The sequence below is a fragment of the Cyanistes caeruleus genome, chromosome 38 (assembly GCF_971803275.1).
Source record: "Cyanistes caeruleus chromosome 38, bCyaCae1.hap1.1, whole genome shotgun sequence".
Classification (NCBI taxonomy): domain Eukaryota; kingdom Metazoa; phylum Chordata; class Aves; order Passeriformes; family Paridae; genus Cyanistes; species Cyanistes caeruleus.
This window is the reverse complement of record NC_141739.1, coordinates 787,051-808,862: the sequence shown is the minus strand read 5'-3', so window position 1 is coordinate 808,862 and position 21,812 is coordinate 787,051. Positions and strand designations below refer to the sequence as shown.

The following is a 21,812-nucleotide window of genomic DNA, read 5'->3' as shown; positions in this document are numbered from 1 at the left end:
TGGAGGCCCGGAAGCAGAAGGTGGCCACGCGCGTGTTGGGGACAGGGACAATGATGGTGACCAGGACAGGGACCGGGACAGGGACAATGATGGGGACCAGGACAGGGACCAGGACAGGGTTGGGGACAGTTGGGGACAGCCTGGGGACGTTCCCACCTTGGAGGCCCGGAAGCAGAAGGTGGCCACGCGCGTGTTGGCCGCAGCCGCCTCCACCATGGCCAGCCCGGTGGCCTCGGTCAGCGCCAGGTAGCGGCCCGTGGTGACGTGGCGCAGGCGGAAGGGCTGTCCCCAACGCAGGTGGCTCCCGCTCCAGCTGGGGGACACAGGGAGGGGACACCGCTGTCACCAGGGGGGGTTGGGACATGGGGACACAGGGAGGGGACACCGCTGTCACCAGGGGGGGTTGGGACAGGGGGACACAGGGAGGGGACACCGCTGTCACCAGGGGGGGTTGGGACATGGGGACACAGGGAGGGGACACCGCTGTCACCGGGGGGGTTGGGACATGGGGACACAGGGAGGGGACACCGCTGTCACCGGGGGGGTTGGGACAGGGGGACATGGGGATATGGGGACATGGGGACACAGGGTTGGGACATGGGGACACAGGGAGGGGACACCGCTGTCACCGGGGGGGTTGGGACATGGGGACACAGGGAGGGGACACCGCTGTCACCGGGGTGGGGTTGGGACAGGGGGACATGGGGATATGGGGACATGGGGACTCAGGGGTGAGACACAGGGACACAGGGGCCACACCAGATGGGACACAGGGACACAGGAGGACACAGGGATGGGACACAGGAGGACACAGGGACGGGACACAGGGACATGGGGACACACCAGATGGGTCACAGGGACACGGGAGGACACAGGGATGGGACACAGGGACACAGGGATGGGTCACAGGGACACAGGGATGGGACACAGGGACATGGGGACACAGCAGATGGGTCACAGGGACACAGGGACACAGGGATGGGACACAGGGACACGGGAGAACACAGGGATGGGTCACAGGGACATGGGGACACAGGGATGGGACACAGGGACACGGGAGGACACAGGGACGGGACACAGGGACACAGGGACGGGACACAGGGACACAGGGATGGGACACAGGGACACAGGAGGACACAGGGACGGGACACACGGACACAGGGACATGGGGACACAGGGACACAGGGACACAGGGATGGGACACAGGGACATGGGGACACACCAGATGGGTCACAGGGACACATGGGGACACAGGGACACAGGGACACAGGGACGGGACACAGGGACATGGGGACACACCAGATGGGTCACAGGGACACAGGAGGACACAGGGACACAGGGACACAGGGACATGGGGACACAGGGACGGGACACAGGGACACAGGAGGACACAGGGATGGGACACAGGGACACGGGGACACAGGGATGGGTCACAGGGACACACGGACACAGCCTGAGGACATCCAGACCTGTCACAGAGACACAGGAGGACACAGGGATGGGACACAGGGACATGGGGATGGGGATATGGGGACATAAGGACACAGGGATGGGACACAGGGACATGGGGACACACCAGATGGGTTCACAGGGACACAGGGACACAGGGATGGGACACAGGGACACAGGGATGGGTCACAGGGACACAGGAGGCCACACCAGATGGGTCACAGGGACACAGGAGGACACAGGGACGGGACACAGGGACATGGGGACACACCAGATGGGTCACAGGGACACAGGGACACAGGGACACAGGAGGACACAGGGACACAGGGATGGGACACAGGGATGGGACACAGGAGGACACAGGGACGGGACACAGGGACACAGGGATGGGTCACAGGGACATGGGGACACACCAGATGGGTCACAGGGACACACGGACACAGGGACACAGGAGGACACAGGGACACAGGGATGGGACACAGGAGGACACAGGGACGGGACACAGGGACACAGGGATGGGACACAGGGACACGGGGACACAGGGATGGGTCACAGGGACATGGGGGTGGGGATATGGGGACATGGGGCCACACCAGATGGGTCACAGGGACACACGGACACAGCCTGAGGACATCCAGACCTCACGGGAACACCCACACGAGTGACAGCAGCACATCACGCGGTGACACAGGGACACAGCCCCACATTCCAAGGACCCCCCAGGACCCCAGCCGGTGTCCCCAGCTCCTCAGGTGTCCCCAGGTGACACCTCAGTCCCCCGTGTCCCCCCGTACCTGATGCGCAGGGGCTCCAGCCGCCACAGGGACCTGGCGTGGGCGCACACGGCGCCGCCCTCGTAGTTGACCACGCTGCTGGGGGTGATGGGGAGGGGTCAGCGACTTGGGGACCCCCTCCCCCGGCCGTGTGTCACCCCTGGGGTTTGGGGACCCCTTCCCAGCCGTGTGTCCCCCCCCGGGGTTTGGGGACCCCCTCCCCTGGCCGTGTGTCACCCCTGGGGTTTGGGGACCCCTTCCCAGCCGTGTGTCCCCCCCTGGGGTTTGGGGACCCCCTCCCCTGGCCGTGTGTCCCCCCCCGGGGTTTGGGGCAGCCCCCCGGCCGTGTGTCACCCCCTGGGGTTTGGGGACCCCCTCCCCTGGCCGTGTGTCCCCTCCCCTGGCCGTGTGTCCCCTCCCCTGGGGTTTGGGGACCCCCTCCCTGGCCGTGTGTCCCCCCCTGGGTTTTGGGGACCCCCTCCCTGGCCGTGTGTCCCCCCTGGGGTTTGGGGACCCCCCCCTCCAGCCGTGTGTCACCCCCTGGGGTTTGGGGACCCCCTCCCCTGGCCGTGTGTCCCCTCCCCTGGCCGTGTGTCACCCCTGGGGTTTGGGGACCCCCTCCCCTGGCTGTGTGTCCCCCCTGGGTTTTGGGGACCCCCCCCTCCGGCCGTGTGTCACCCCCTGGGGTTTGGGGACCCCCTCCCCTGGCCGTGTGTCACCCCTGGGGTTTGGGGACCCCCTCCCCTGGCCGTGTGTCCCCCCCTGGGGTTTGGGGACCCCCCCAGGTTTGGGGCCCCCCCAGGCCATGTGTCCCCCCCGGGGTTTGGGGACCCCCCCCAGGCCATGTGTCCCCTCCCGGGATTTGGGGGACCCCCCGGGGTTTGGGGACCCCCCCCCGGGTTTGGGAACCCCCCGCGAGGTTTGGGGACCCCCCCCGGGTTTGGGGACCCCCCCCCAGGTTTGGGGACCCCCCCTGGCCTGTGTCCCCTCCCAGGATTTGGGGACCTCCCCCAGGCCATGTGTCCCCTCCCGGGTTTGGGGACCCCCCTCGAGGTTTGGGGACCCCCCCGGGATTTGGGGACCCCCCCGGGGTTTGGGGACCCCCCCCAGGCCATGTGTCCCCTCCCGGGATTTGGGGACCCCTCCCGAGGTTTGGGGACCCCCCCTGGATTTGGGGACCCCCCCCCGGGATTTGGGGACCCTCCCGGGATTTGGGGACCCTCCCGGGGTTTGGGGACCCCCCCCTGGGATTTGGGGACCCCCCCCGGGATTTGGGGACCCCCCCGGGGTTTGGGGACCCCCCCCCGGGATTTGGGGACCCTCCCGGGGTTTGGGGACCCCCCCCTGGGATTTGGGGACCCCCCCCGGGATTTGGGGACCCCCCCGGGGTTTGGGGACCCCCCCCAGGCCATGTGTCCCCTCCCCAGGCCATGTGTCCCCTCCCGGGTTTGGGGACCCCCCCGGGGTTTGGGGACCCCTCCCGGGATTTGGGGACCCCCCCCGGGTTTGGGGACCCCCCCCTGGCCATGTGTCCCCTCCCGGGATTTGGGGACCCCCCCGGGATTTGGGGACCCCTCCCGGGATTCGGTGACCCCCCCGGGATTTGGGGACCACCCCCGGGATTTGGGGACCCCCCCCGGGGTTTGGGGACCCCCCCCGGGATTCGGTGACCCCCCCGGGATTTGGGGACCCCCCCCGGGATTTGGGGACCCCCCCCGGGTTTGGGGACCCCCCCGGGGTTTGGGGACCCCCCCCAGGCCATGTGTCCCCTCCCCAGGCCATGTGTCCCCTCCCGGGTTTGGGGACCCCCCCGGGGTTTGGGGACCCCTCCCGGGATTTGGGGACCCCCCCCGGGTTTGGGGACCCCCCCCTGGCCATGTGTCCCCTCCCGGGATTTGGGGACCCCCCCGGGATTCGGTGACCCCCCCGGGATTTGGGGACCCCCCCCGGGATTTGGGGACCCCCCTCGAGGTTTGGGGACCCCCCCCGGGGTTTGGGGACCCCCACCTGCGCTCCTCGCCCTGCTCGGGGGCCGTGGGGGTCAGGCACTCGTCCATGTGGCCGTGGAACAGGCGCATGACGTGGCCGCCGGTGACGTAACCTGGGGACGCGGGGAGGGGGTGACAACGTGGGGAGGGGGCTCAGGGGCTGGGGGACACCCCCCAGAGTGACATTTGGGGTGTCCCAGGTGCCACACCTTCCTCGGAGCCCGAGCAGATGGGGTTCATGTTCCACAGGGTCTGCATGAAGGACGCGTCCACCTGCAGCTCGCCCGAGGCCGTGGACAGGTGCTGGGACACGGGGGGGACACGGGGGGGTCACGGGGGTCTCCATGGGGGCCGGGGGGGCGTGTGCCCGTGTCCCCCAGTGTCCCCAATGTCCCCCAGTGTCCCCCCATGTCCCCCGTGTCCCCAAGTGTCCCCCAGGTGTCCCCAATGTCCCCCAGGTGTCCCCAGGTGTCCCCAATGTCCCCCCGTACCAGGTATCTCTCGGAGGACACGCTGACCAGGATCAGATCAGGGGGGATCCCTGTGTCCCCAGGTGTCCCCCAATGTCCCCCAGGTGTCCCCAGTGTCCCCCAGGTGTCCCCAGGTGTCTCCAGGTGTCCCCAATGTCCCCCAGTGTCCCCAGTGTCCCCAATGTCCCCCAGGTGTCCCCAGGTGTCCCCAATGTCCCCCGTACCAGGTATCTCTCGGAGGACACGCTGACCAGGATCAGATCAGGGGGGATCCCTGTGTCCCCCCATGTCCCCCCAGGTGTCCCCAGTGTCCCCAATGTCCCCAGGTGTCCCCCGTACCAGGTATCTCTCGGAGGACACGCTGACCAGGATCAGATCAGGGGGGATCCCCGTGTCCCCCCATGTCCCCCCATGTCCCCAGGTGTCCCCAGGTGTCCCCAGTGTCCCCCCGTACCAGGTATCTCTCGGAGGACACGCTGACCAGGATCAGGTCGGGGGGGATCCCCGTGACCCCCCATGTCCCCCCGTGTCCCCCCATGTCCCCCCATGTCCCCCAGGTGTCCCCAATGTCCCCCCAGGTGTCCCCAATGTCCCCCCGTACCAGGTATCTCTCGGAGGACACGCTGACCAGGATCAGGTCGAGGGGGGATCCCTGTGTCCCCCCATGTCCCCCAGGTGTCCCCCCACGTCCCCAGGTGTCCCCAGGTGTCCCCAATGTCCCCCAGGTGTCCCCAATGTCCCCCCAGGTGTCCCCAATGTCCCCCGTACCAGGTATCTCTCGGAGGACACGCTGACCAGGATCAGATCAGGGGGGATCCCCGTGTCCCCCCAGGTGTCCCCAGGTGTCCCCCAATGTCCCCCAGGTGTCCCCAATGTCCCCCAGGTGTCCCCCCAGGTGTCCCCAGGTGTCCCCAATGTCCCCCCGTACCAGGTATCTCTCGGAGGACACGCTGACCAGGATCAGATCAGGGGGGATCCCCGTGTCCCCCCATGTCCCCCAGGTGTCCCCAGGTGTCCCCCAGGTGTCCCCAATGTCCCCCAGTGTCCCCAGTGTCCCCCATGTCCCCAGGTGTCCCCAGGTGTCCCCAGGTGTCCCCCGTACCAGGTATCTCTCGGAGGACACGCTGACCAGGATCAGATCAGGGGGGATCCCTGTGTCCCCCCATGTCCCCAGGTGTCCCCCAGGTGTCCCCAATGTCCCCCAGGTGTCCCCAATGTCCCCCGTACCAGGTATCTCTCGGAGGACACGCTGACCAGGATCAGATCAGGGGGGATCCCCGTGTCCCCCCATGTCCCCCAGGTGTCCCCCCATGTCCCCAGGTGTCCCCCAGGTGTCCCCAATGTCCCCCAGGTGTCCCCAGTGTCCCCCAGGTGTCCCCAGGTGTCCCCCGTACCAGGTATCTCTCGGAGGACACGCTGACCAGGATCAGGTCGGGGGGGATCCCCATGTCCCCCCATGTCCCCCCATGTCCCCAGGTGTCCCCAGTGTCCCCAGTGTCCCCCAGGTGTCCCCAGGTGTCCCCCGTACCAGGTATCTCTCGGAGGACACGCTGACCAGGATCAGATCAGGGGGGATCCCTGTGTCCCCCCATGTCCCCCCAGGTGTCCCCAGTGTCCCCAGTGTCCCCCAGGTGTCCCCAGGTGTCCCCCGTACCAGGTATCTCTCGGAGGACACGCTGACCAGGATCAGGTCGTCGCCCACCCGCACCTTCTCCCCCTCCGAGCGCTGCTTGGACGCCGGGTGCATGGTCCACCAGCACGCCTCGCCTGGGGACACCCCAAATCAGCCCCCCAAAACCTCGGGGGGACCCCCAGAACGGCCCAGGACCCCCGGGGCTCCCAGCCCCCCAAAACAGCCCAGGACCCCCGGGGCTCCCAGACCCCCAAAACAGCCCAGGACCCCCGGGGCTCCCAGACCCCCAAAACCTCGGGGGGACCCCCAGGACCCCCGGGGCTCCCAGCCCCCCAAAACCTCGGGGGGACCCCCAGAACAGCCCAGGACCCCCGGGGCTCCCAGCCCCCCAAAACAGCCCAGGACCCCCCAGAACAGCCCAGGACCCCCGGGGCTCCCAGCCCCCCAAAACAGCCCAGGACCCCCCAGAACGGCCCAGGACCCCCGGGGCTCCCAGACCCCCAAAACCTCGGGGGGACCCCCAGAACGGCCCAGGACCCCCGGGGCTCCCAGACCCCCAAAACCTCGGGGGGACCCCCAGAACGGCCCAGGACCCCCGGGGCTCCCAGACCCCCAAAACAGCCCAGGACCCCCAGGGCTCCCAGACCCCCAAACCCTCGGGGGGACCCCCAGAACGGCCCAGGACCCCCAGGGCTCCCAGCCCCCCAGAACGGCCCAGGACCCCCGGGGCTCCCAGACCCCCAAAACAGCCCAGGACCCCCCAGAACGGCTCAGGACCCCCGGGGCTCCCAGCCCCCCAAAACCTCGGGGGAACCCCCCAGGACCCCCAGGCCCCCAAACCTTCGGGGGGATCCCCAGGACCCCCAGGACCCCCAGCCCCCCAAACCCTCGGGGGGACCCTCAGGACCCCCGGGGCTCCCGGCCCCCCAAAACAGCCCAGGACCCCCGGGGCTCCCAGCCCCCCAAACCCCCAGGGGGACCCCCCAGGACCCCCAGACCCTCGGGGGGACCCCCCAGGACCCCCAAACCCTCGGGGGGACCCCCAGGACCCCCAGGACCCCCAAACCCTCGGGGGGACCCCCAGGACCCCCGGGGTCCCCCCTTTACCCGCGGCGTCCTTCTGCAGCCCCACGTCGAAGGCCAGCTTGTCGGTCACCGAGCGGGACGTGGTCAGGCAGCTCAGGTACTGGGGAGGGGGCACACACGGTTATTGGGGACCCCCAGAGCCCCCCGGGAGCCCCCAGACCCCCACAAACACCCTGAACACCCTCCAGAGCCCCCCGAGAGCCCCCAGACCCCCACAAACACCCTGAACACCCTCCAGACCCCCCGAGAGCCCCCAGACCCCCACAAACACCCTGAACACCCTCCAGAGCCCCCCGGGAGCCCCCAGACCCCCACAAACACCCTGAACACCCTCCAGAGCCCCCCGAGAGCCCCCAGACCCCCACAAACACCCTGAATCACCCCCAGACCCCCCGAGAGCCCCCAGACCCCCACAAACACCCTGAACACCCTCCAGAGCCCCCCGGGAGCCCCCAAAATCCCCTCCAGACCCCCAATATCCCCTCCAGACCCCCCCAAAGCCCCCTCTAGACCCCCACATGCCCCCCAAACCCCTTCCAGACCACCCCAAAACCCCCTCCAGACCCCCCAAAGCCCCCCCAGACCCCCCAAAGCCCCCCAGACCCCCCCAAAGCCCCCCCAGACCCCCCAATATCCCCTCCAGACCCCCCCAAATCCCCTCCAGACCCCCCAATATCCCCTCCAGACCCCCCAAAGCCTCCTATAGACCCCCACATGCCCCCCAATATCCCCTCCAGACCCCCCAAATCCCCTCCAGACCCCCCCAAACCCCCCAAAATCCCCTCCAGACCCCCCCAAATCCCCTCCAGACCCCCCCAAGCCCCCCCAGACCCCCCAAATCCTCTCCAGACACCCCAAAGCCCCCCCAAACCCCCCAAAATCCCCTCCAGACCCCCCCAAATCCCCTCCAGACCCCCAATATCCCCTCCAGACCCCCCAAAGCCTCCTATAGACCCCCACATGCCCCCCAATATCCCCTCCAGACCCCCCAAATCCCCTCCAGACCCCCCCAAACCCCCCAAAATCCCCTCCAGACCCCCCCAAATCCCCTCCAGGCCCCTCCAAAATCCCCCCAAACCCCCCAAGCCCCCCCAGACCCCCCAAAGCCCCCTATAGACCCCCCAAATCCCCTCCAGACCCCCCAAAATCCCCTCCAGACCCCCCCCAAATGCCCTCCAGACTCCCAATATCCCCTCCAGACCCCCCCAAAGCCCCTCCAGACCCCCCCCAAAGCCCCCTATAGACCCCCACATGGCCCCCAAACCCCCTCCAGACCCCCCCAAATCCCCTCCAGACCCCCCCAAATCCCCTCCAGACCCCCCCAATATCCCCCCCAGACCCCCCAAATCCCCCCCAAACCCCCCCAAATCCCCCCCAGACACCCCCAAATCCCCTCCAGACCCCCCCAAATCCCCTCCAGACCCCCCAAAGCCCCCCCAAACCCCCCAATATCCCCTCCAGACCCCCCAATATCCCCTCCAGACCCCCCCAAACCCCCCAAAATCCCCTCTAAACCCCCCAAACCCCCCAAAATCCCCTCCAGACCCCCCAATATCCCCTCCAGACCCCCCAAACCCCCCAAAATCCCCTCCAGGCCCCTCCAAAATCCCCCCAAACCCCCCAAGCCCCCCCAGACCCCCCCAAATCCCCTCCAGACCCCCCCAAATCCCCTCCAGACCCCCCAAAATCCCCTCCAGACCCCCCCAAATCCCCTCCAGACCCCCCCAGACCCCCCCAAATCCCCTCCAGACCCCCCCCAAATCCCCTCCAGACCCCCCCAAGCCCCCCAGACCCCCCCCCAAGCCCCCCCAGACCCCCCCAAATCCCCTCCAGACCCCCCCAAATCCCCTCCAGGCCCCTCCAAAATCCCCCCAAACCCCCCAAGCCCCCCCAGACCCCCCCAAAGCCCCCTATAGACCCCCCAAATCCCCTCCAGACCCCCCAAAATCCCCTCCAGACCCCCCAATATCCCCTCCAGACCCCCCCCAAATCCCCTCCAGACTCCCAATATCCCCTCCAGACCCCCCCAAATCCCCTCCAGACCCCCCCCAGACCCCCCCAAATCCCCTCCAGACCCCCCCAAACCCCCCAAAATCCCCTCCAGACCCCCCAAAATCCCCTCCAGACCCCCCAATATCCCCTCCAGACCCCCCAAAATCCCCTCCAGACCCCCCAATATCCCCTCCAGACCCCCCCAGACCCCCCCAAATCCCCTCCAGACCCCCCCCAAATCCCCTCCAGACCCCCCCAAGCCCCCCCAGACCCCCCCCAAGCCCCCCCAGACCCACCATGCCGCTGTGCGAGTGTCTCAGCAGGATGGCGTGGCCGTAGAGCAGCGTCCGGTGACCCCCACCCTGAGAGGACTTGGGGGGCACAGCGGGGGTCAAGGAGGGCACCCCAAAACCCCCCCTGGAGCCCCCCAAAAAAACCCTGAACCCCAAAACCCCCCCCCCCCCCCATCTCAGCCCCTCTTGTGTGGCTGCCCCCCGGTTTTGGGGTGTCTCCGTGTCGGGGTCTCCCCTGCGTTGCAGCCCCCTCCTCGTTTTGGGGTGCACCGTGCCTCGGAGCCCCCCCCCCTCGTTTTGGGGTCCCCCTCGTGGTGGAATCCCCCCGGTATCGAGGGCTCCTCCGGTGTTGGGGTCCCCAATTCCAGGGTCCCCCCTCGTGTCGGGGTCACCCCAGGTGGAGATGGCGAATTTCGGGGTCACCCCCATGTCTGGGTCCCCAATTTTGGGGTCTCCCATGGGGGGATCCCCCCTTTTGGGGTCACCCCCATGTCTGGATCCCCAATTTTGGGGTCTCCCATGGGGGGATCCCCCTTTTCGGGGTCCCCCATGTCTGGGTCCCCAATTTTGGGGTCTCCCATGGGGGGATCCCCGCTTTCGGGGTCACCCCCATGTCTGGGTCCCCAATTTTCGGGGTCTCCCATGGGGGGATCCCCGTTTTTGGGGTCCCTCATGTCTGGGTCCCCAATTTTCGGGGTCTCCCATGGGGGGATCCCCAATTTCAGGGTCCCCCCCATGTCGGGATCCCCGATTTCAGGGTCCCCCCATGTCTGGATCCCCCTTTTCGGGGTCTTCCATGGTGGGATCCCAAATTTCGGGGTCCCCCCATGTCTGGGTCCCCAATTTTGGGGTCTCCCATGGGGGGATCCCCCTTTTTGGGGTCCCCCCATATCTGGGTCCCCAATTTTGGGGTCTCCCATGGGGGGGATCCCCTTTTTTGGGGTCCCTCCATATCTGGGTTCCCCCTTTTCGGGGTCTCCCATGTCTGGGTCCCCAATTTCGGGGTCTCCCATGGGGGGATCCCTGCTTTTGGGGTCACCCCCATGTCTGGATCCCCAATTTTGGGGTCTCCCATGGGTGGGATCCCCCTTTTTGGGGTCCCCCCATGTCTGGATCCCCAATTCTGTGGTCTCCCATGGGTGGGATCCCCCTTTTTGGGGTCCCTCCATATCTGGGTTCCCCTTTTTGGGGGTCCCCCCATGTCTGGATCCCCAATTTTGGGGTCTCCCATGGGGGGATCCCCACTTTTGGGGTCACCCCCATGTCGGGATCCCCAATTTTGGGGTCTCCCATGGGGGGATCCCCCTTTTTGGGGTCCCCCCATGTCTGGGTCCCCAATTCCGGGGTCTCCCATGGGGGGATCCCCCTTTTTGGAGTGTCCCATGGGTGGGATCCCCCCTTTTGGGGGTCCCCCCATGTCTGGATCCCCAATTTCGGGGTCTCCCATGGGGGGATCCCCCTTTTTGGGGTGTCCCATGGGTGGGATCCCCCTTTTGGGGGTCCCCCCATGCTCCTCCCCCCCGCGCTCACACTTGGGGGGTCCATGCGGATTTTGGGGGGGCTGTGGATGGATGGGACGGGGTGGGGTGGGGGGAGGGGCACACCCGGACACCTGGGTCCATGCGGGGTGGGGGGGATGGGCAGAGCCCCCTCCCCAGAATTTGGGGGGGGGGGAGGGGGGTGAGGAAGAGGAGGGTGAGGAGGAGGAGGGGGGGCGTGATGAAGGTGAGGATGAGGATTTGGGGGTTCAGGGGGGGTCACTGCACCAGTGCCACCTACCCACTTATCCAGATCGACCCCCTGGGTGGGCGGGGGGAGAGAAGAGGTGGGGGGGTCACGGGGGGGGGCTGCGACCCCCCCCCCCCCAAAACCACCAGGGACCACCCCACCCCCCCCCCTCCCAAAAAAAACACCCCCCCCCCCCCAAGGGACCCCAAAAACTCCTCCAGGAACCCCCAGAATCTTCAGGGCCTTGCAGAGACCCCCCCCCCCCAAAAAAATCCAGGATCCCAAACCCCCCCCAGGACCCCCAGGGACGCCCCCAAAATCCCCCCAAACCCCTCCTACACCCCCCAATTCCACCTTTTGGGACACCCCAAAATCCCTTCACAGCACCTCTAACGCCCCCCCCCCGCCCCAAAAAGCGCCGTGAGACCCCCGGGGGGGCTCCCCAAATTCGGGGGGGCTCCCCAAATTTCCGGGGGGGGACCCCAGACCCACCTCGCTGCCGATGTCGGAGCTGTTGGCCAGCATCTCCTGCAGCGCCCGCACCGACAGCGACTGCTCCAGCACGAAGCAGCACACGGCCAGGTCGGGGGGCACGTTCTGGGGGGACACCGGGGGGGCTCAGAGACCCCCACTCAAATTTGGAACCCCCTCCCCAAAACCCAGGGGAGCCCCCTTGGGCCCCCAAATCCGGATGTCCCAGCCCAAACCCCCCCCGGCAGAGCCCACACCTCCGGCTGTCCCAGCAGCTGAACCCCCCCAAATTTGGGGGAGACACCGGGGGGCTCAGAGACCCCCACTCAAATTTGGAACCCCCTCCCCAAAATCCAGGGGAGCCCCCTTGGGCCCCCAAATCTGGATGTCCCACCCCAAACCCCCCCCCGGCAGAGCCCACACCTCCGGCTGTCCCAGCAGCTGAACCCCCCCAAATTCTGGGGGGACACCGGGGGGCTCAGAGACCCCCACTCAAATTTGGAACCCCCTCCCCAAAATCCAGGGGAGCCCCCTTGGGCCCCCAAATCCGGAGGTCCCAGACCAAACCCCCCCCCGGCAGAGCCCACACCTCCGGCTGTCCCAGCAGCTGAACCCCCAAAATTCTGGGGGGACACCGGGGGGCTCAGAGACCCCCACTCAAATTTGGAACCCCCTCCCCAAAATCCAGGGGAGCCCCCTTGGGCCCCCAAATCCGGATGTCCCAGCCCAAACCCCCCCCTGGCAGACCCCACACCTCCGGCTGTCCCAGCAGCTGAACCCCCCCAAATTTGGGGGAGACACCGGGGGGCTCAGAGACCCCCACTCACCCCGGAACCCCCTCCCCAAAACCCAGGGGAGCCCCCTGGGGCCCCCAAATCTGGATGTCCCACCCCAAACCCCCCCTGGCAGACCCCACACCTCCGGCTGTCCCAGCAGCTGAACCCCCCCAAATTCTGGGGGGACACCGGGGGGCTCAGAGACCCCCACTCACCCCGGAACCCCCTCCCCAAAACCCAGGGGAGCCCCCTTGGGCCCCCAAATCTGGATGTCCCACCCCAAACCCCCCCCTGGCAGACCCCACACCTCCGGCTGTCCCAGCAGCTGAACCCCCCCAAATTCTGGGGGGACACCGGGGGGCTCAGAGACCCCCACTCAAATTTGGAACCCCCTCCCCAAAACCCAGGGGAGCCCCCTTGGGCCCCCAAATCCGGAGGTCCCAGACCAAACCCCCCCCCCCCCAGTGGACCCCACACCTCCGGCTGTCCCAGCACCTGAACCCCCCCCAAATTCTGGGGGGACACCGGGGGGCTCAGAGACCCTCACTCACCCCGGAACCCCCTCCCCAAAATCCCGGGGAGCCCCCTTGGACCCCCAAATCTGGATGTCCCACCCCAAACCCCCCCCCCAGTGGACCCCACACCTCCGGCTGTCCCAGCAGCTGAACCCCCCCAAATTTGGGGGAGACACCGGGGGGCTCAGAGACCCCCACTCAAATTTGGAACCCCCTCCCCAAAATCCAGGGGAGCCCCCTTGGGCCCCCAAATCCGGAGGTCCCAGACCAAACCCCCCAAAACTCCCCAAATTCGGGGGTCTCCCCAGCCTCCTGGACCCCTCCCCGAATTTGGGGGGTCTCCCCAGCCTCTCAAACCCCTCCCCAAATCTGGGGGGTCTCCCCAGGCTCTCGGACCCCTCCCCGAATTTGGGGGGTCTCCCCAGCCTCTCAAACCCCTCCCTAAATCTGGGGGGTCTCCCCAGCCTCTCAAACCCCTCCCCAAATCTGGGGGGTCTCCCCAGCCTCTCAGACCCCTCCCCAAATTTGGGGGGTCTCCTCAGCCTCTCGGACCCCTCCCCGAATTGGAGGGTCTCCCCAGCCTCTCAGATCCCTCCCCAAATTTGGGGGGTCTCCTCAGCCTCTCGGACCCCTCCCCGAATTGGAGGGTCTCCCCAGCCTCTCAGATCCCTCCCCGAATTTGGGGGGTCTCCCCAGCCTCCTGGACCCCTCCCCAGAATTTGGGGGGGTCTCCCCAGGCTCCCAAACCCCTCCCCAAATTTGGGGGGTCTCCCCAGGCTCCCGGACCCCTCCCCAGAATTTGGGGGGTCTCCCCGAATTTGGGGGGGGGTCTCCCCAGGCTCCCAGACCCCTCCCCGAATTTGGGGGTCTCACCTGTGCGTTGGAGGTGGGCTCCAGGGAGCAGAGGCGGTTCCCGAAGCCCTCCACCGCCAGGCACAGCTTGAGCTGCTCCTTCAGCAGCGTGGTGGTGCACTGCAGGACCACCTCGTCATCCTGGGGGGCAAAACCGGGGGGTCAGCACCCCAAAATATCCCTCAGCACCCCAAAATACACCCCAGGGTCCTGAAATGCACCCCAGCACCCCAAAATACACCCCAGGGTCCTGAAATACCCCCCTGCACCCCAAAATCTGCCCCAAAATACCCCTCAAAACACCAAAATACCCCCAGGTACAGCCCTGTGGCACCCCACCCTCAGGCCTGGGGTGCACTGCAGGACCACCTCGTCATCCTGGGGGGCAAAACCGGGGGGTCAGCACCCCAAAATACACCCCAGGGTCCTGAAATGCACCCCAGCACCCCAAAATCTGCCCCAAAATACCCCTCAAAACACCAAAATACCCCCAGGTACAGCCCTATGGCACCCCATGGCCCCCACCGCAGGCCTGGGGTGCACTGCAGGACCACCTCGTCATCCTGGGGGGCAAAACCGGGGGGTCAGCACCCCAAAATATCCCTCAGCACCCCAAAATGCACCCCAGGGTCCTGAAATGCACCCCAGCACCCCGAAATCTGCCCCAAAATACCCCTCAAAATACCCCCAGTGTGGCCCTATGGCACCCCACCCTCAGGCCTGGGGTGCACTGCAGGACCACCTCGTCATCCTGGGGGGCAAAACCGGGGGGTCAGCACCCCAAAATATCCCTCAGCACCCCAAAATACAACCCAGGGTCCTGAAATGCACCCCAGCACCCCGAAATCTGCCCCAAAATACCCCTCAAAACACCCCGGGTACGGCCCTGTGGCACCCCATGGCCCCCACCGCAGGTCTGGGGTGCACTGCAGGACCACCTCGTCATCCTGGGGGGCAAAACCGGGGGGTCAGCACCCCAAAATATCCCTCAGCACCCCAAAATATACACCAGCACCCCGAAATCTGCCCCAAAATACCCCTCAAAACACCAAAATACCCCCAGGTACAGCCCTATGGCACCCCACCCTCAGGCCTGGGGTGCACTGCAGGACCACCTCGTCATCCTGGGGGGCAAAACCGGGGGGTCAGCACCCCAAAATATCCCTCAGCACCCCAAAATACACCCCAGGGTCCTGAAATACCCCCCAGCACCCCGAAATACACCCCAAAATACTCCTCAAAACACCAAAATACCCCCAGGTACAGCCCTATGGCACCCCATGGCCCCCCACTCTCAGGCCTGGGGTGCACTGCAGGAGCACCTCGTCATCCTGGGGGGCAAAACCGGGGGGTCAGCACCCCAAAATATCCCTCAGCACCCCAAAATACACCCCAGCACCCCGAAATACACCCCAAAATACTCCTCAAAACACCAAAATACCCCCAGGTACAGCCCTATGGCACCCCATGGCCCCCCCCCTGCAGGCCTGGGGTGCACTGCAGGACCACCTCGTCATCCTGGGGGGCAAAACCAGGGGGTCAGCACCCCAAAATATCCCTCAGCACCCCAAAATATACACCAGCACCCCAAAATACACCCCAAAATACCCCTCAAAACATTAAAATACCCCCAGGTACAGCCCTATGGCACCCCATGGCCCCCACCGCAGGCCTGGGGTGCACTGCAGGACCACCTCGTCATCCTGGGGGGCAAAACCGGGGGGTCAGCACCCCAAAATATCCCTCAGCACCCCAAAATATACACCAGCACCCCAAAATACACCTCAGCACCCCGAAATACACCCCAGGGTCCTGAAATGCACCCCAGGACCCCAAAATACACCCCAGGGTCCTGAAATACCCCACAGGACCCCGAAATACCCCTCCAGCACCCCAAAATACCCCACAGGACCCCAAAATACACCCCAGGACCCCCCCGTGAGCCCCCCATGGTGCCCCCAGACCCTTTTGGGGGGGCTCAGGACCCCTGGGTGCCCCCAGACCCTTTTGGGGGGGTGGTCAGGACCCCTGGGTGCCCCCAGACCCTTTTGGGGGGGCTCAGGACCCCTGGGTGCCCCCAGACCCTTTTGGGGGGGGGCTCAGGACCCCTGGGTGCCCCCAGACCCTTTTGGGGGGGCTCAGGACCCCTGGGTGCCCCCAGACCCTTTTGGGGGGGGGTCAGGACCCCTGGGTGCCCCCAGACCCTCTTGGGGGGGGGGGGTCAGGACCCCTGGGTGCCCCCAGACCCTTTTGGGGGGGGTCAGGAACCCTGGGTGCCCCCAGACCCTTTTGGGGGGGGGGGGTCAGGACCCCTGGGTGCCCCCAGACCCTTTTGGGGGGGGGTCAGGACCCCTGGGTGCCCCCAGACCCTTTTGGGGGGGGCGGTCAGGACCCCTGGGTGCCCCCAGACCCTTTTGGGGGGGCTCAGGACCCCTGGGTGCCCCCAGACCCTTTTGGGGGGGAGGGGTCAGGACCCCTGGGTGCCCCCAGACCCTTTTGGGGGGGGCTCAGGACCCCTGGGTGCCCCCAGACCCTTTTGGGGGGGGCTCAGGACCCCTGGGTGCCCCCAGACCCTTTTGGGGGGGGGGTCAGGACCCCTGGGTGCCCCCAGACCCTTTTGGGGGGCGGGTCAGGACCCCTGGGTGCCCCCAGACCCTTTTGGGGGGGGGTCAGGACCCCTGGGTGCCCCCAGACCCTTTTGGGGGGGGGTCAGGACCCCTGGGTGCCCCCAGACCCTTTTGGGGGGGGGGTCAGGACCCCTGGGTGCCCCTGTCCCCCCCCCCCCATGAATGCAGCCCCCCCTTCCCCTCCCCCCACCTGCTCCCATCACTCGGGGCCCCCCCGAATTGGGGGGGGGGGAGGGGAGGGGGGGGGGCAGATTCCACCCGCGGGCCGGGGATGCCACGGGAGGGGGAGGGGCTGCTCCGTGACTCAGTTTCCCCTCCCCAAAACCCCCTCCCCAAACCCGCTGAGCTCAGCATTTCCCACGAACCCCCCCCCCTCCCCTCCCCCAACACCAAGGTGACCCCTTGCCCCCTCCCCCCAATTCCCCCGCTCTCATTTTGAGGCCAAACTGGGAGAAACTGGGACAGAGCAACTGGGACGCCCCTCCCCCACCTTCCCCCTGGGGGGGGGGGGGGATCCGGTGTCGCCCCTCCCCCCCCCAGCAGCTGCTCCCCCCCTCCCCCCCCCCCCGTGTTGCTTTTTTGGGAGCCCGGGACAGGTGGGGGGAGGGGTGGGGTGACCCCCCCCCCTTCCCAGGGCTCCTCCCAGTTTATCCCAGTTTATCCCAGTACTCCCAGTTCCCCCCAGTTTCCATTCCCAGTTCCCCCCAGTTTCTCCTCCCAGTTTATCCCAGTATCTCCCAGTTCCCCCCAGTTTCCATTCCCAGTCCCCCCAGTTTCCATTCCCAGTTCCCCCAGTTTCCATTCCCAGTCCCCCCAGTTTCCATTCCCAGTTCCCCCAGTTTCCATTCCCAGTCCCCCCAGTTTCCATTCCCAGTTCCCCCCGTTTCTCCTCCCAGTTCCCCCAGTTTCCATTCCCAGTTCCCCCAGTTTCCATTCCCAGTTCCCCCAGTTTCCATTCCCAGTCCCCCCAGTTTCCATTCCCAGTCCCCCCAGTTTCTCCTCCCAGTCCCCCCAGTTTCCATTCCCAGTCCCCCCAGTTTCCATTCCCAGTCCCCCCAGTTTCCATTCCCAGTTAGCCCCAGTTTCCATTCCCAGTCCCCCCAGTTTCCATTCCCAGTTCCCCCAGTTTCCATTCCCAGTTCCCCCCAGTTTCTCCTCCCAGTCCCCCCAGTTTCTCCTCCCAGTTCCCCCAGTTTCCATTCCCAGTTCCCCCAGTTTCCATTCCCAGTCCCCCCAGTTTCCATTCCCAGTTCCCCCAGTTTCTCCTCCCAGTCCCCCCAGTTTCTCCTCCCAGTCCCCCCAGTTTCCATTCCCAGTTCCCCCCAGTTTCCATTCCCAGTCCCCCCAGTTTCCATTCCCAGTTCCCCCAGTTTCTCCTCCCAGTCCCCCCAGTTTCCATTCCCAGTTCCCCCAGTTTCCATTCCCAGTCCCCCCAGTTTCTCCTCCCAGTTTATCCCAGTATCTCCCAGTTCGCCCAGTTTCCATTCCCAGTCCCCCCAGTTTCCATTCCCAGTTCGCCCAGTTTCCATTCCCAGTTCGCCCAGTTTCTCCTCCCAGTTCCCACAGTTTCCCTCCTAATCCCTCCAGTATCCCCTTCCAATCCTCCCAGTTTCCCCTCCCCATCCTCACATCCCCTCCAGTATCCCCCAGTATCTCCCAGTTTCCCCCAGTATCTCCCAGTTTCCCCCAGTATCTCCCAGTTTCCCTCCACTATCCCCCCAGTATCTCCCCAGTAACCCCAGAATCCCCCCCAGTAACCCCCAGTATATCCCAGTATCTCCCAGTATATCCCAGTATATCCCAGTATCTCCCAGTATCCCCCCATCACCTCCCCACTTCTCCCAGTTCCCCCCAACCCCTGCCCGTGCCCCCCAAGTTCTCAGCTCCATCCCCAGTTCCCTCCCAGTTCCCCCCAGTTCCCCCCCAGTTCCCTCCCAGTGCTCCCAGTTCCCTCCCAGTTTCCATTCCCAGTGCTCCCAGTTCACCTCCCAGTGCTCCCAGTTCACCTCCCAGTGCTCCCAGTGCTCCCAGTTCCCCCCCAGTGCTCTCCCAGTTCCCCCCCAGTGCTCCCAGTTCCCCCCCAGTTCCCTCCCAGTGCTCCCAGTTCGCCTCCCAGTTCCCCCCCAGTTCACCTCCCAGTGCTCCCAGTTCACCCCCCAGTGCTCCCAGTTCCCCCCCAATGCTCTCCCAGTGCTCCCAGTTCACCTCCCAGTGCTCCCAGTTCCCTCCCAGTGCTCCCAGTTCCCCCCCAGTTCCCCCCCAGTGCTCCCAGTTCCCTCCCAGTGCTCCCAGTTCCCCCCCAGTGCTCCCAGTTCCCCCCCAGTGCTCCCAGTTCCCCCCCAGTTCCCCCCCAGTGCTCCCAGTTCCCTCCCAGTGCTCCCAGTTCCCTCCCAGTGCTCCCAGTTCACCTCCCAGTTCCCCCCAGTGCTCCCAGTTCCCCCCCAGTGCTCCCAGTTCCCCCCCAATGCTCTCCCAGTGCTCCCAGTTCCCCCCCAGTGCTCCCAGTTCCCCCCCAGTTCCCTCCCAGTCCCCCCCAGTGCTCCCAGTTCCCTCCCAGTTCCCTCCCAGTCCCCCCCAGTGCTCCCAGTCCCCGCACTCACCGTGCGCAGGAACTGCACATCGTCCTCGCCTTCACCCTCGGCCATGGCCGCGGGACCCCCGCCGGGGCTTTTGGGGGGTCCCGGGTGCGGTTTGGGGGGTCCCGAGGGTGGTCAGGGGGGTCCCGGGCGCGGTTTGGGGGGTCCCGAGGGTGGTCAGGGGGGTCCCGGGTGGGGTTTGGGGGGTCCCGGGTGGGTTCCGGGCAGTCCCGAGGGTGGTCAGGGGGGTCCCCGGCGCGGTTTTGGGGGGTCCCGGGTGGGGTTTGGGGGGTCCCGGGCGCGGTTTTGGGGGGTCCCGGGTGGGGTTTGGGGGGTCCCGAGGGTGGTCAGGGGGGTCCCGGGTGGGGTTTTGGGGGGTCCCGGGTGGGTTTTGGGGGGTCCCGGGTGGGTTCCGGGCAGTCCCGAGGGTGGTCAGGGGGGTCCCCGGCGCGGTTTTGGGGGGTCCCGGGCGCGGTTTTGGGGGGTCCCAGGCGGGGTTTTTGGGTGGGGGTGATCCCGTTCCCCTCCCCCCCCTTTCTCGGGTGCTCCCCCCGCGGGTGTCACCGATCGTGTCCCCCCCGTGTCGCGACAGCTCCCGGTGACACCTGCGGCCCCTCCCCCACCCTCCCGTGACGTGCAGGGGGAGGCTCCGGGGGGGGAGGGGAGGGGGGGAAACTGAGGCACGGAACCCTCCCCCCTCAGTGTCAGCTGGAGGGTCCTGGAAGGGGAAACTGAGGCACGGAACCCTCCCCTTGTCATGAGGGGGGAAACTGAGGCACGGAACCCTCCCCACCCCAGTGTCACCCGGAGGGTCCTGGAGGGGGAAACTGAGGCACGGAACCCTGCCCTTGTAATGGTGGGGGGAAACTGAGGCACGAAACCCTCCCCCCCCTCAGTGTCAGCCGGAGGGTCCTGGAGGGGGAAACTGAGGCACGGAACCCTCCCCTTCTCATCCAGAGAGGGAAACTGAGGCACGGACCCCCCCCCCCCCCCCAGTGTCAGCCGGAGGGGGAAACTGAGGCACGGAACCCTCCCCTTGTCATGAGGGGGGAAACTGAGGCACGGAACCCTCCCCACCCCAGTGTCAGCCGGAGGGTCCTGGAGGGGGAAACTGAGGCACGGAACCCTGCCCTTGTAATGGTGGGGGGAAACTGAGGCACGGAACCCTGCCCTTGTAATGGTGGGGGAAACTGAGGCACGGAACCCTCCCCTTGTCATCCAGAGAGGGAAACTGAGGCACGGACTCCCCTCAGTGTCAGCCGGAGGGTCCTGGAGGGGGAAACTGAAGCACGGAACCCTGCCCTTGTAATGGTGGGGGGAAACTGAGGCACGGAACCCTCCCCCCCCTCAGTGTCAGCCGGAGGGTCCTGGAAGGGGAAACTGAGGCACGGAACCCTCCCCTTCTCATCCAGAGAGGGAAACTGAGGCACAGACTCCCCTCAATGTCACTCGGAGGGTCCTGGAGGGGGAAACTGAGGCACGGAACCCTCCCCTTCTCATCCAGAGAGGGAAACTGAGGCACAGACTCCCCTCAATGTCACTCGGAGGGTCCTGGAGGGGGAAACTGAGGCACAGGCCTTTCCAAACCTCACCCGGGGTCGTCCCCGACATTGTGGGGTGCGGCCCTGCGGGTGCCTCTGGCTCTTTAAAAGGAGAATTCCCCACAGTTCAGCCCAGGACAACCCGGTTTTTTCGGAGGAGGAGGGATTTCAGGAACGATCCCACCTCCCGGAGCCTCCCCGGGGTGGAATTTGAGGGCCCCTCGGGCTCACCTTGTGAGAACCCAGAGCTTGTGGAGAATCTCAGAGCAGCATCCCCGGAGTTCTCCACAAGCTCTCCCAGCGCCGCCAAAGCTCCTTGGCATGGAGACCGCAAACCCCTCAGAGCACCCCGAACCCTTCAGAGCACCCCTGAATCCCTCAGCATCCCGAGGCCCCTTAGAGACCCTCCAAAACCCCTCAGGCAGCCCAGCCCTCTCTTTTTCCTCCCTCCTGCCCTTTTTTCACCTTTTCTACCCGTTTTCCCCTCACGTTTTCTGCCGCCTTCCCCCTCACCTTCCCCTCCCTTCCCTCCCCTCACGTTTCCCGCCTTTTTCCCCCCCTCACGTTTCTCGCCCTTTTCTTCCTCGATTTAAACAATAAAACAACGGCATTATGAGGTTCTCTCTCAATTTAGAACCCTAAAAGAGAGTCTTCCTTCAACCTAAACCCTAGAAGTAGTGAAAGAAGAGGGATTTTCCCTCAATCTTGTCAGCAACTTGTGGCCTCACCTCTCTCGCCGTTTTAACTCCCCTCATGCGGCCCGCCGTTTTCTTCTCCCCTCACGTTTTTCCGCCGTTTTCTTCTCCCCTCACTCTTCCCGCCGTTTTCTTCTCCCCTCACGTTTTTCCGCCGTTTTCTTCTCCCCTCACGTTTTTCCGCCGTTTTCTTCTCCCCTCACATTTTTCCGCCGTTTTCTTCTCCCCTCACTCTTCCCGCCGTTTTCTTCTCCCCTCACGTTTTTCCGCCGTTTTCTTCTCCCCTCACTCTTCCCGCCGTTTTCTTCTCCCCTCACGTTTTTCCGCCGTTTTCTTCTCCCCTCACG

The 21,812-nt window shown here is 66.1% G+C and overlaps 1 protein-coding gene across 1 annotated transcript in view; it reads right to left on the bottom strand.

Annotated features, from left to right (window-relative positions):
• The window catches only part of RYR1 (ryanodine receptor 1), a 172,427-nt gene extending 152,638 nt beyond the window's left edge, over positions 1 to 19,789 (bottom strand). The window contains exons 1-10 of the mRNA XM_086872036.1: positions 19,254 to 19,789; positions 14,048 to 14,167; positions 11,905 to 12,009; positions 9,688 to 9,762; positions 7,421 to 7,499; positions 6,335 to 6,447; positions 4,420 to 4,513; positions 4,230 to 4,323; positions 2,244 to 2,321; positions 157 to 313 (exon numbers count right to left, since the gene is read on the bottom strand). Of these exons, the coding sequence (XP_086728162.1) occupies positions 157 to 313; positions 2,244 to 2,321; positions 4,230 to 4,323; positions 4,420 to 4,513; positions 6,335 to 6,447; positions 7,421 to 7,499; positions 9,688 to 9,762; positions 11,905 to 12,009; positions 14,048 to 14,167; positions 19,254 to 19,298 (960 nt within the window). The 5' untranslated portion in view covers positions 19,299 to 19,789. The remainder of the gene's footprint in view (positions 1 to 156; positions 314 to 2,243; positions 2,322 to 4,229; positions 4,324 to 4,419; positions 4,514 to 6,334; positions 6,448 to 7,420; positions 7,500 to 9,687; positions 9,763 to 11,904; positions 12,010 to 14,047; positions 14,168 to 19,253) is intronic.
• Positions 19,790 to 21,812: the final 2,023 nt, after the last annotated feature.